Below are 12,910 nucleotides of genomic sequence, written 5' to 3'. Positions count from 1 at the left end.
TTGCCACTGAGCTGAAATGCTCAAGACCAATCTCCTAGGCACGCCCAATTCCAATGTAAAATGGGACTTTGCTTAATTTAAGAGCCAAACTTGGAGCTATTTTGCCCTGCTAATCAATTTGTATTGAAGTGAAAACTGGCAACAAGACTGTCATGGCCAAACTGGTGATGCAAATACGTATGAGTAGCTAGGCTACTACTCTCAGGCAAGCCAGCTAATGCCACTGACCACCTATGATTTCCAAACTTTATGAAACTACCATGATAGAATGATCAAAACAGAGCTTCAGAAACAGATACATCTATAATCTTATACTTCGGAGTAAGTTCCATGGAAGTAACCTGCTTCTGACCTGACCAGGATAAGACTGTATGGGTATATAGGGATCCACTAACACTGAACTGGCATAGTAAAGGGGTTAGAAGACCAAGCTGTGTATCTGGATGTTGCATTCAAATCTTGCCTCTAATTTGAACTTAAGGCTAAGTGAGGGTCTGTTCCCCCCATCCCATGTCTCAAGGATAGAAATACTGACCTGATTTGCAAAGCTGTTACAAGGATTGATGCATATGAAGTGCTCTGAACAGTGTCAAGAACGGAAGTTTTTTATTGTTATGTCACAATATACAATTCACAATGTGTTAGAATGAATTCTAACCCAAATAAAATGGCATCAGCTTTGCATTCAGTGAACCATGGCTAATATATATCGAGAATAGTGCAGAGTGCATCCCAGGACAGAATCCCAGCTACTGTGCTCTCTCTCCTCCAGGACTATCCCAACTCAGCCTTCTCTTGATGTAAGTGCATTTGTCACCACGCGATCCCTCTCCCATACCTTTAAGATCTCCAAGTCCAGGCTGTGCGGGAACACTCTGAGCCAATCGCTATCTGTAAAGTGTCATCAAGTCACAGCCAACTTGTGGTGACTCTGTGGGGTTTTCAAGGGAAGGGACTAATGGAGGTAGTTTGCTATTGTCCGGCTTTGCAGTGGTCTGAGCAAATCTATATATGTGTTATTCAGGCTTGAAAAAAGAAAACTTGCAGAGCATCAGGGTTGTAAGAGGATGGACTACTTTAAACTCCACTAGAAAAAAACCCTCAACCATTTGACACATTTATTTATTTATCATATGGCATGTGTATAATGCAGCCAGGAGATCCTAAGATTTTCTGGCAGCCGGGCAAGAAACGTTGGGAGGTGGTTTGCCATTGCATGCCCCTGCATCATGACGCTGGTATTCCTTGGAGGTCACCTATCCGATTGGAGATCTAGAAGCTAAGTAGAGATCTTCTAGTATCTAATGGGACTGGGCTTACCTGGGTGGGTCAATATGGCAATATGGCATATGGATACATGAAATCATGGACTCCAGCACCCATTCTCATGCTATATTTTCCCATCTTTCAAGCATCATTTCTCCTAGGTTCAAAAATAACTTGCAGCACAGTTACTGATACATATTGTGAGGCGTGGCATGTTTTCGGGAAGGATGGCACTGTTGGCAAGGTGTTATGCAATCTAAAAATGATGAGAATCTGTGCACTCCAAAATTAACAGGTAAGACCAGACATTAATGTTGTGAGCTCTAGGATTTTGGAAACCCTTTCGTTCTTAGTAACAATATCCTGATATAAGGTTGACTGGTATTCCACTGCTATTTTGAGTATTATCATACTGCTAGGTGCTGGAAAAAAGCCACATCCCAAGGGCTTTTTAAGGTGGACTCATAAAATATGAAGGCCACTGTGGTGTGGTGACAAGAATGCTGGTTCAGTGGAGGGAAGCCTGCAGCGTTCAAGGACACGGGTGGCCTCATTTCACCTGTCACCTTGGGGGCCTCGCCAACCCACTGGATTGCTGTGAGGCCCAGATGCTGCTTGGCGCTCCTTGGAAGGGCTCAACATGGAAATCGATAAACAGGGTCTTGGATAACCGTGGCACGTGGTCCATGGGCAATGGCACTCTCCCTTTCCGTTCCCGATCTGTAAAATAGGAATATGAACACGTCCTTGCCGTGGGGATCCGTGGGAAAAGGCCTGGCGAGAGCGGTGCAGAAAGCCCCTTTCCGTTGTTGTGTAAAATGGGAGCCAGGAGCCCCTTCCAGGGCGAAATGCCTGCGCTCCCCCCACCTTCCCGCTCCGTAACTGTGGTGGAATCCCTCCCACCCAGCCTTTGCATACCGCTTCTCCAGCCCCCTCGTGTACACTGCCGCTCCCACACGTCCGAGCGCGCCAGGAGTAGACCTCTCCCTTGGTCAATGGCTGTGGGAGTCTCGCGCGCCGGCGAGCGCCTGCCTGTCTTGCCCCGATGGCTGATAAGCTGCCTCGCCTCACTGGGCATGCCCGCGCCGTTTCTATATAAAACCCGCCGGAGTTAATCCCTGGACATTCCCCGGCTCCTTCCACCCCGCCTTGCCAGCGGATTGTACCGGATCGCGCGGCTTGGCCTTGGCAACATTCAGCTCTGCTCAAGGGCTGCTGCGTTGCCACGAGGTAAGGGGCCGGAGGGGGGGAGAGAGAGAGAAGGCGCCCTTCGCTCCCGCACCCGATGGGGTCTTGCCGGGGTTTCCGGCCGGGGCGATGGCGGCGGCGACGGCGGCGGGGGGCGCTGAAGTCGGAGGAGAGGAGAGAAAGGGGAGCGGGAGGGCGCCGAGCCACGTGCGTATCGCCGTGTGTTTGCCTTCAGGAGGACTGTGGTGCGGGATGGAGCGGGCGCCGTGCCGCTGGCATCATCAAAGTCAGAACCGCCGTGGATTATAATGGATCTGCCGCCGGTTCTGTGCGCGCCTGCAAGTTGCGAGGAGGAGGACTCCGGAGAAGGCCGCTCTGCTCAGCGTCCTTGTGTGGATCAGGTTCCGGGGCGGCCGCGTGTGTGTGTGTGTGTGGGGGGGGGGCGCACAAAGCCCAGGGACGTGCGGGAAAGCAGCATTGCACCGTGTGGGGGCAGGGAAAGGGGCTTCTCGGGCGGCTTGCGGGGTCCCTGCGTGACCCGAATCCCCGCCCACATGAGCTGCTTCGGCCGTCCCCCGGCGTTGCCCGCTCTCTTATAGAATTGGCTGGGGAGTGAATGCATCAGGTTCCGATCGACAAAAAAGGATGGGTGAAGCAAGGATCCCAGCTGATACTAGGGGGCATGGGTTGCAGTGGACGGATGCTTCTGCTGGACTAGCCACCCCACCCCCACCTTCAGCAGCCTCGGTTTTCCTTCCAGATTAAGCTGCCTACATGGACTGTGCTCACACGCCCAGGATTCTGCCCTTGCCTTTTCTTCCAGTGAGGGAAATTAGCAGGCCACACATAAATATGCGCTGGATGAAGGCACACTTTCATTTCTTCCTTCGCCCTTGATCCTTATGTGTTGACAAGAGAAAGTTGATGGTGGCTGTAATGTGCCACAGGGTAATTTAGGGCATTTTTGCTTAAGTACCTTTCTGCACTCCCCAACACAAAGGAGGAGTATCCTTGGAATTCTTCTCTTCAATGCCAACAGCAGCAAGCTGTCTGGGCAGATTGTCCTGATTGCAAAGCCATAGCAGTCTCTGACACCAAAATAAAGCAGAAGTCCCGTGGCACCTTGCGTATTAATGACATTTCAATAGGAGCTTTTGTGAGTCACAGCTGACTTTCCCAGATACCTGCTGACTGCCCTGCATATAGTTTTTCACCATCTTCTTCCCCTCCAGTCAGCTAGTTGGGTGGTTTTAGGGTATCAGTACATTCTGATATGTGGGTTTTGGGGGTCCAAATGTTGCAAGATCCATGTGATCCCGATACAGGCACTGTAAGGACATGCCTTGCCCAGAACACACCCATATCTATAACTAGTTCTCCGAGTACTTATTACTTAACATTCTTTACCTAGATCAAATGATTATTTGAAATTCCTGAATATCATGTCAGGCATTGCCAAGGGAGTTCTATATGCTGGTCCCCAGGCTGCAATCCAAGGTACTGGCACTGGAAGGAAAGAGGTAGTCCTAATACACATCCTAAAGTACAGCTCAATTCTATACATCTCTTCAGTCAAACTGCTGATCAGAGTGGCCATGCTATCCATTCTCCATGCTGATTGAGATGATAACATTCTAGACAAACCACCTCAGACTGCAGGGTGGGGGTAGCTGGGGGGGGTTCTTGTCCTGTTTTTGAAAGTTCCTCACTTTAAAAGCTTTCTGTGGAGAACACACTATATTAGGGAGAAGGCTGCCTTCCTCTCCAATGGGCTAGTTGACTACATGCAGGAAGCTCTTTTAGGACAGCATTCAAAAATATCTCAGAGACACCTGAAGACTAAAGTGATACAAAATTCTGTCACCTCAAGGAGAAAATATCTGAGGTTTTTATTTTCACAGCACAGGAAGTGCATCTGCATGGTCCCCACGATGTAAAGTGTTATGTCAGAAAAGATATTGGAGCAATAGACATCTGGAAGGGGATAGTCCCTCAGAACAACAGCAGTGAAGGAAGGCACCATTAAGAAGAACATTCCTCGGGCTTCAAGAAACCCCAGAAGTGGTGCAATTATGCCGAATAGGGTTGGGAAGTGTTGTTGTGTACATGCCCACCTGGGGCCCCTCCGTTTTCCCTCCCCCTCCAGGCCTATCATTGGCCATTTTGGGAAGGGGGAAGGTTAGTATGACTATATGTTGTCAAATCACCCATAAATAAATGTTTAACCATTTAAAAAATATATATATAACATTAACTCCCACCCATTCAGGAAACCCTTCCAGGGCTGTCAAGAAACCCCAGGATTTCATGAAACCCTGGCTGAGAAAGCCTCCTGTAGACAGACAGCCAGTTTGGAAATAAGGTGGGGGTGGTGTAGAAACAGGGTAAATGTCCTTCATGGCATCAAATCTTAGCATTTTTTCTTTGGATAAATACTAGGTCAGAGTGAATGTACACTCCTTATCACCGGCTAACATCAGCCAGCACCAGTCATTAACCAAACAAGGCAAATCAGATCATTTCCTCAAACAATGGAGCAAGTTGATAAGTTTGTGATTGCAGGTAGCAGAAGTGGCTGAAAGTGTGCATCTTTTTTCAAGTACAGGATCCCAGACCAAACCCCTGATCTCACAGTTTAAGATACGCACAAAACTATAGTAAGATTTCAGTGATATGCACTTGGTAGTTGGCCCAGTAGGATTTACTTGTGAATAAAAATATATACAAGCTCCAGTTGTCCAGGGAAAGGAGACCCCTTTTTGTGAAGCCAGGTTTTCTGCCATTGTAGCCTCTGGTTCCTTATCCAGTTTTTACTTGGAATTCATTACTCTTCAAGCAGACTCTTTGTTTCCATTGCCTTGCAGATGTGACATACATGCAGCCAGCCACCAAGTTACATAAACAAATTACGCAATCCCAGATCTTCAAACAACACTTTATGAATTAGCATTTTATATGAAATAGGAAGAACTTCTAATGCAAACCTTTTGCATTGTAGTGAGAGATCCATATGCAGGTTACTTTGTAGGGCACTTGGCTTCATCTATTCATTTTATGTTTACTTTGGGGTGAAAAGCATGAATTTCCCTTTGTGCATTACAATTTAGAGTTGCCAGCTGACAAGGGAAGCTGGCCTTAGTGCTCATAGTCTCTTGGTTGCAGCTTGAACTGCAAAAAACCTAAGCAATAATGTCTACAGAACATTATTAAAATCATGAGAGCAGTGCCCATTAAAATGGTGGCAACTGTATTCCCATTAAAGTTTGCAACTCATCCCATTCAGTATGCCTCACTCAAGAAGGCCATGATGTACACTTCTTTGACTCATTCATTGCATTGACACAACAGCAGCACATGTCTCCAAATACTATCCCTTGCTATGAGCGGGAGTTTGCCTTGGAAGGATACGCAATCCTGTCTGTTCAGCGGGAAGCAAGTCATTATTTTCAATTGTGGTATGGCCTGCTTTATTCATTTTAATACTGGGATTCTTAAGACTACTCTGCAGAGCTCCAGTGGGAAATAAATTGGTTTTAATATCAAACTCTTGCCTTGGCAATGTGGAAGCTCTTCTGGTGTTAAATCCTGAAGCCCCCAAAGGAATCACACAGTACTTGGACAAATGCAGTGAGGGGTTTCCCCAAATGTCTTGAAGAGACATTTCTCAGCAGAATGGAACCAGTTGTACATGCTCCCTCCCTTTGTCTCAGCTATGTACAGATAGAGAGTGCCACATACCCTCACAATTAACTCTCTGGTTTCCAGGGATTATTCTGAAGCTAAATTAGAACAGATATTTTCCTGTTTCAATACAGGCAGTTGTTTGAGGCTTGGAACAGATAGCAGTTTCTTTGACAAGGCACTAGAAGCAAAATCATGTATTGTTTAGATTAACCTCAACATGTCTATATTGATTACAATAATGCCATTAGCACTTAATATCCCTTTCACAGTTCAGATTACAATCTTACTTTAAAAGTTCTATTTTTTAAAAAGCAAGTCAATGAACTGATTAATTGTACTCATTGCTTAATTAACACCTTCTACCCTAGCTATACTAAAACAAGAGTTTGCAAAATCAGAGCCCTTAAATAGGAAGCTTCCAAGCTTTAATTGAATAATGAATGAGATGAAAGCTTAAATTGCTGGTTAAAATTTGATCATGAATTAATCGGTGGGCCTAACAAGAAGTGAAGACTCTGGGGCTTAAAAGTCTTATTCCCCTATAGAGCCTTTTTCTTGCAAGATAATTAATGAAAAAGAAATGTGAAGACACTTCCTTCCTCTGCCTGGTTTCCCTGAACTGAATCAGAATATGATGCTGAAATTAATGCTGTTGCGTTTTTGATACCTCAATCTGCAAAACTAATTACTCTCGAACTAGACTCACTATAAGTCATGTTGTATGCACATTTGCTGAAGAAAACAATAAGTTTCTATCCTCCCGAAGGTGGGTGATGATGTGTGCTCATTAAATTGCTCTGGATGTACAACAGCAAACAGGGAATGTGTCCCAAGGGTAGAGATACAACCAGTGTTAGGAAAGTTCTAATCTTTTCTACAGTCTTGCTGTGAGCCGGCATATAATGCTTCCCCATCTATGCTTATAGATGGGTAAAATCTATCATCCGTGCAGATATACATTGCTTCTGATGTTATTTTTATTGGTAAAAAGATATCTCTTGTTATTTGTAACAGTATTCTGGATTCAGACTTCTTCCCAAAGTAGTTGTCCTGGCAGTCCTGGAGAACTAACCAATAATAGACGGGGTATAGGGAGAAAATGATGCTTTGCCAGCTAGTGTGAAAGTACAGTGGGGCTGGGAGCCAGCAGGCATTTCTCTTTTGCTTGCTGTTTCAGCTCACACCTCCAGTGCCTCTCATATTACTTAAGGAGGCCCAGAAAGGGAGTGGAGAGTTCTGACCTCCATGAAACTAATAAAAATATGGCTTCTTTGGACATTTTTGCTCACTTTTGACAAGTTAATGCAACACTTATCGCAAAGAAACAGAAGTGAATTTATTTGAATTATCGTGTTGCCTCAGATGGGTGGGTCAGCCTTACGTGTTTCAGCTTTTTTTATCTGTGTTAAAATTGCTGTGTGTCAAGCAACCAAAGTATATGGAGGTCGGTTTCTATAATGAGTTTAAGCCTTGGAATCACGACTCGGTGCTGGAATTTTACTTTCCATGAATGCAGGAATTCTGTCCTCCAGTATTCTTCTGTTGCACATAATGACTAAACAGTTATGGCATGTGGAATTTAGGTGAACTCATTAACCTTATGCACATGAAATTGATCAAGGCTTTCTAAGTCCTTGAAAGCCATAGTCATCTCTGTCTCTGATAACTATTATGGTGCCACCCTAAACAAACAGTTACACCTTTCTAAGTTCATTGAGGGATAACTCTGCTTAGGGCTGCATTATTAGTGCCATTGCCAGCCTAGTGACCTGGAATGAGATTGACAAAGGCTTTCTTAGCCACGAGGCTTTTCCCCTCTGGGAAATTGGGAGCCACCCTCCTGGAAAGTAAAGGTTCGTCTGTAGAAAACCTATCCCTAACAATGGCACAGAAAAAAAATTGAATAGAAATGGGTTGGGGACAGCCATAGCACAGTAGGATGTTCATGCTTAAATTATTCCCAACATGGAAGTTCATTTGCCTGTCATGTCAGAGAGATGCAAGGAACAGAGAGGGAATAAGACATTTCACAGGAAAGGTAAATGTTTCACGTGGCCGGAAGAGATGAGATGGATGGGGCAGGTGACCAACTGACCAGCAGAGGAAGGTACACATTCTGGGCCAGATAGCCTTTGTATATGTCAATAATGTAAATGTTGAAAAGCAAAAGGGCCATAATTGATAACATATGCAAACTCTCTGAATATTTACATGATGTTGGTTGAACTTTTGACTATCACGAGAGCAGAATGCAGAGAGCTGGGGAACTGTACTGTCCAGGTAATCAAGAATTTCTGTTGGCAGCCTCTTCCTGTGACAATGCAGGAAGCAAAATAGTATTCTCTCCAGTGCGATGGGTGGGGTAAGCTTACGGGGTCAGATTACCCTTCAGTCCTGCTCAACAGCCAGCACCCAGGAGAGTGTGATAGCTTCAATAACAGGTCCCTTTAGTGCTTTCAGCTGTGACTGGACACTTATAAATGGAAAATACTAAGACACACACTGGAAGACTATAACCAGTATAGAGCACATAACATGCACACAGAACAAGTCCTAGCTCTTGCAGGCTAGGTATACGTGCATATATACATCCCACAAACCTTCTACTTCTTTTGAAATGAAAAACACAGCTGATCTGGAATGTCACCTTTCCAGCATAGTGGCCATTTATATTGGTACCCACTTCCTTTTCTCAAAGTACTTATTGATTAAACCCCTGATTTAAGGAGTAAAAAGGTAAAGGTAAAGGTATCCCCTGTGCAAGCACCAGGTCATGTCTGACCGTTGGGGTGACGCCCTCCAGTGTTTTTATGGCAGATTTAAGGAGTACTATTTGCTTAACTTGGAATTGTACTTTAGCCACACAGTATACCTATGACCCCCCTTCAAGCAAAGGGTTTGAAGCTGGATTTCTGACACTCAAGTCCTCCAGAGTAATAACCATAACCCTTACACCAGCCTTTTCCAACCTTTTGACTATGGTAAGGTGACCAGATTTTAATACTGGTAAAGTGGAACACCATTGACTGGGCGGGTTCTTGATTAAAAATCTGGTCTATATGGAGCAACAAAAAATTCATAGAATGCATAGAACGCAAAAATAGTATTGTAATATATATTTTTTAATTTCAACATAAGTACAATTTGCCAGGTGCCCCCAGATGTCCCTCCAAAAGTGGGACACTCTGGTCACCTTAGACTATGGAGTAACCCCTGAAAACATTTGCAGACTTCAAGGTAAATTTGAAGTTGTGTCAGCTGGCCATACCTCCCTGCCAAGCCCCTCTCTCTCCCTCCAACCTACCCACCCAGAGTAAACAAAATGAAACAACCCTCCCAGCTAACCAATCCCAAGTGGACTCGCCTGGCTGGGACCAAAATGCCAGGCTGCAGTGGAGAGTGGGAATTATGTTCTGCTCCTCCCCATTCCCCAAGTCCTGAAGCATCCCAGTGACCTGCTCTGCTGGGCTGAGCCTGAGACTAGGGTAGGGCCCCCCACCCACCCAAAGTTTTAAAAAAGCATGAAACAACCCTCCCCCTCACCAGCCCCAGGAAGACTTACTGCGCTGGACTCCAGCTGCCACTAACAAATCAACTATGTTAAAGGAGCCTTGGCTAGCAAAGGTTTGTATGGCCAGGGGTTCTTCCCTCCCCATCCCTTGGCCATTTTTGGAAGAATTGCTCAAATAAAGTACCTTTTTAAAAAAGCTTCAGCTGTTCATTTCCTTACATTGTGACTTTATTAAAGTGACCCAACATTTTTATCCAGGCCTGCTGGCAACTTTACAGTTATATTCGTGTAAGAATTTCTGGCAAAGTCACATCTCCCATCCCAGCAGTGTGACAGGAAGAGAAATATTAATTGCAGTAATTTCTCCTTTGGCTTCTTTAAAAGCACACAAATTGAATATACCAACTCCAGGTTGCACCCAGTTTCATGTGTCAACTGGTGTAAAGGATGAGAGGAAAGTAGCTGGATGACCTTGTGTAATAGTGGTATCTTGCAGGACAGCATCATTCCGGGAAAGAGGGGTAGAGTCTGCTATAATAAACCAATCCACATTCTGTCACTGATCTATGTAAGAGTTGTTTGCATAAGTTCATTTAATTTGCACACATCATTTGGGCTGAACAATGAGTTTAGATTTAGATGAGGATTTGACAGAATTAGCAATTTTGCCAAATCCTTCTACTACTTTGTAAACAGCAGAAACTACTTACTTTCCCCCAAGACGTTTATCTGCAAGTATGAAGTTAGAAACGTTCTGATTTTTAAAAAAAAGATTCACAGGATTTTGCCAAAGCCTCCAAATTTTGCATTTTCAGTTGTATTCCATGCATGATGATCATGATGGAAGTATTTCCAAACGTCTCTGGTTCATTACCCAATGGTTGAGATGAGGAGAAACTAGAAGACCGATTCCGCATGGGGGGGGGGGGGGAAGGCTGGGCCAGTGCTCATATGGCAGCGAGGCTAATCCCTACTTAATCCCTACTTCCACATGATGTCAGTGCCGTCCTGGCCCTGGCCTGCTTTAGGCCCTCCATTGCCCTGTAGCAAGGGTACCCGAATATTGCTGCGCGTGCTAACAGGGCCTATTCCAGTGCAGGCCCATGTGGAAGGGGAAGAATTGGGCCTTCTAAGCCCGGCATCTCCCTTTCCTACAGGGTCCCAGAATGGACAAAAAATGCCCTAGTCAGCTCCGTAGCATTTTGTGATGGCTGACTGGGGCATTTAAAAAAATTTGCATGAAGGCGGGGCTGCATTCTCACGCACTCCTGCAAATAACCTCCCCCCCCCCCGGGTCACCATGAAGTGTGGTAACACCCCTCTGCCCAGCTGCCTCATGTGGAGGCAGTAATCCAGGGTGGACTGGGTCAAGCAGGGAAAACCATCCCCTGCGAGGACCCAGACGCAGCGGGGCGAAATTCTAGCAGTGACACAAGCCTGAAGAATCTTCAGGCAGAAATAACAGGATGGATGTGTCTGTTGTTGACCATGATGGCTCATAGAATAGAATCATAGTGTTGGAAGGGGCCATATAGGTCATCTATTCCAACCCCTTGCTCAACGCAGGATCAGCCCAAAGCATGTCATCTTCATGTCATGACATGGCTCTACATGTCATCTTCGGCTCCTTCAAAGGTTCTAGAATGTTAAAGGTAAAGGTATCCCCTGTGCAAGCACTGGGTCATGTCTGACCCTTGGGGTGATGCCCTCTAGCGTTTTCCTGGCAGACTCAATATGGGGTGGTTTTCCAGTGCCTTCCCCAGTCATTACTGTTTACCCCCCAGCAAGCTGGGTACTCATTTTACCAACCTCGGAAGGATGGAAGGCTGAGTCAACCTTGAGCCGGCTGCTGGGATTGAACTCCCAGCCTTATGGGCAGAGCTTTCAGACTGCATGTCTGCTGCCTTACCACTCTGCGCCACAGGAGGCTTACTCTAGAATGTTAGGGGGTTGCTTTTAAGTATTTACATCTCTGCCTTTTATCAATGACATTTCTGTAGAAATCCCTCAGGGAAAGGGTAACTGTGATCAAGTGCCACAGGAAAACCAGTGACAGAGCAGAGAAATGGGTTTTTTTAGTGTACTATCTAAGACCACAGTTGAGCAAGAAGGGGAGAGAATGAGTAAGCATGTGAGTTTAATTCCTAATTTCCTTTTTAAAAATTCTAGTCTTCTTGAATAGCTGGACATTTCACAATTCATTGATCTCCAGGGAATTTCTCAGCAAATAGTGCAGCCTGGATACACAGAACAGAGCACTTGCTTAGCCTCAAAACACATCCAAAGGCCAGCCCAAAGGGCTTGAGGCATATACCAGCCACAAGTATTTTCTTACAACCCTTGCTAGTTCATCCTTGACTGGAGTGGTGATTAATTCTAAAGTGCTGGTATGCCTTGCTATTATTGTCTTAAAAACTTAGCAACAGCTACTGTCACTCAACACACATTCACCAATCCTGTTTTTGCAGTATCACTCTCCGTTGCACAACTTGGGGGAGGTTGCCATGGGTGCAACTTGGAAAGGGATATAAAATAGGCACTGAAGAACAAGTGATAGATTGATTGTTAAGGGTTCTTTATACATTATTTCCATATGGAATAATTAGGCGAGGTTTTGGGATGATCTATTAGTCCTGGTAGCCTTTTACTCAGAGGGCAGTCAGCCAGACAGAGTGGCCATGTTACTCTTTTGCAACTATGAACAGAGTCTTTAGTGAAATCTCTCGATGATCGGCTCAGGCATTTGCTCCAAAGTGAACAGTACAGTGTACTTTCCCATTAGTCCTGTCTCTTCAGGCTCATATAGCAAAGTATGACATCTGCACAATTAAGTGGTGTTTTCATCTCTCGGGTTGAAGATGAGATGACAGCCTAGGGCACAACTTGCCCCCAAAACTAACTTATCTTTTTCTTCTCTTGTAGCATCTTCACCCTGAATGATGGTGAGTCCAGCCCTTCTTTGTCACTCCTCTCTTCCTGCCTTGTTTGTCTCCCTTCTCCTACCTAACAAATATCCCACTTCTGTCTCTTGCTGAGACCAACATATATCAATTTGCTGTCTGTATAAATCCCCTCTGAGATTCCTAAAGGCCTTAACATAAAATAGAGTGTCTTAGAGCATTGGTCCCCAACCCCTGGTCCGGAGACCGGTAGCAGCCCGTAGATCAGTTGGTACCGCGCCGCAGCTCCTCGTCCTCCCTGGCTGCTGCCTCGGGGGCTGCCCTGCCACTCTGCCGCTGGCTCACCTTTGGTGCTCTCCGG

General features: G+C 45.4%; 1 protein-coding gene across 4 annotated transcripts in view; it reads left to right on the top strand.

The window, feature by feature from the left end:
- The window catches only part of CARNS1 (carnosine synthase 1), a 59,976-nt gene that overhangs the window by 29,949 nt on the left and 17,117 nt on the right, over nucleotides 1-12,910 (top strand). For 2 of the 4 annotated variants that reach the window (XM_077320900.1, XM_077320899.1), the window contains exons 1-2: nucleotides 2,191-2,496; nucleotides 12,572-12,591. In XM_077320900.1, the coding sequence (XP_077177015.1) occupies nucleotides 12,586-12,591 (6 nt within the window). In that variant the 5' untranslated portion in view covers nucleotides 2,191-2,496; nucleotides 12,572-12,585. Of the gene's footprint in view, nucleotides 1-2,190; nucleotides 2,497-2,689; nucleotides 2,845-12,571; nucleotides 12,592-12,910 lie in introns of those variants that run through there. The other 2 variants (XM_077320901.1, XM_077320902.1) reach the window with 2 other exon arrangements.

Source organism: Paroedura picta, chromosome 2, assembly GCF_049243985.1.
Source record: "Paroedura picta isolate Pp20150507F chromosome 2, Ppicta_v3.0, whole genome shotgun sequence".
Taxonomy (NCBI): Eukaryota; Metazoa; Chordata; class Lepidosauria; order Squamata; family Gekkonidae; genus Paroedura; species Paroedura picta.
This window is presented reverse-complemented; position numbering and strand designations above follow the sequence as displayed.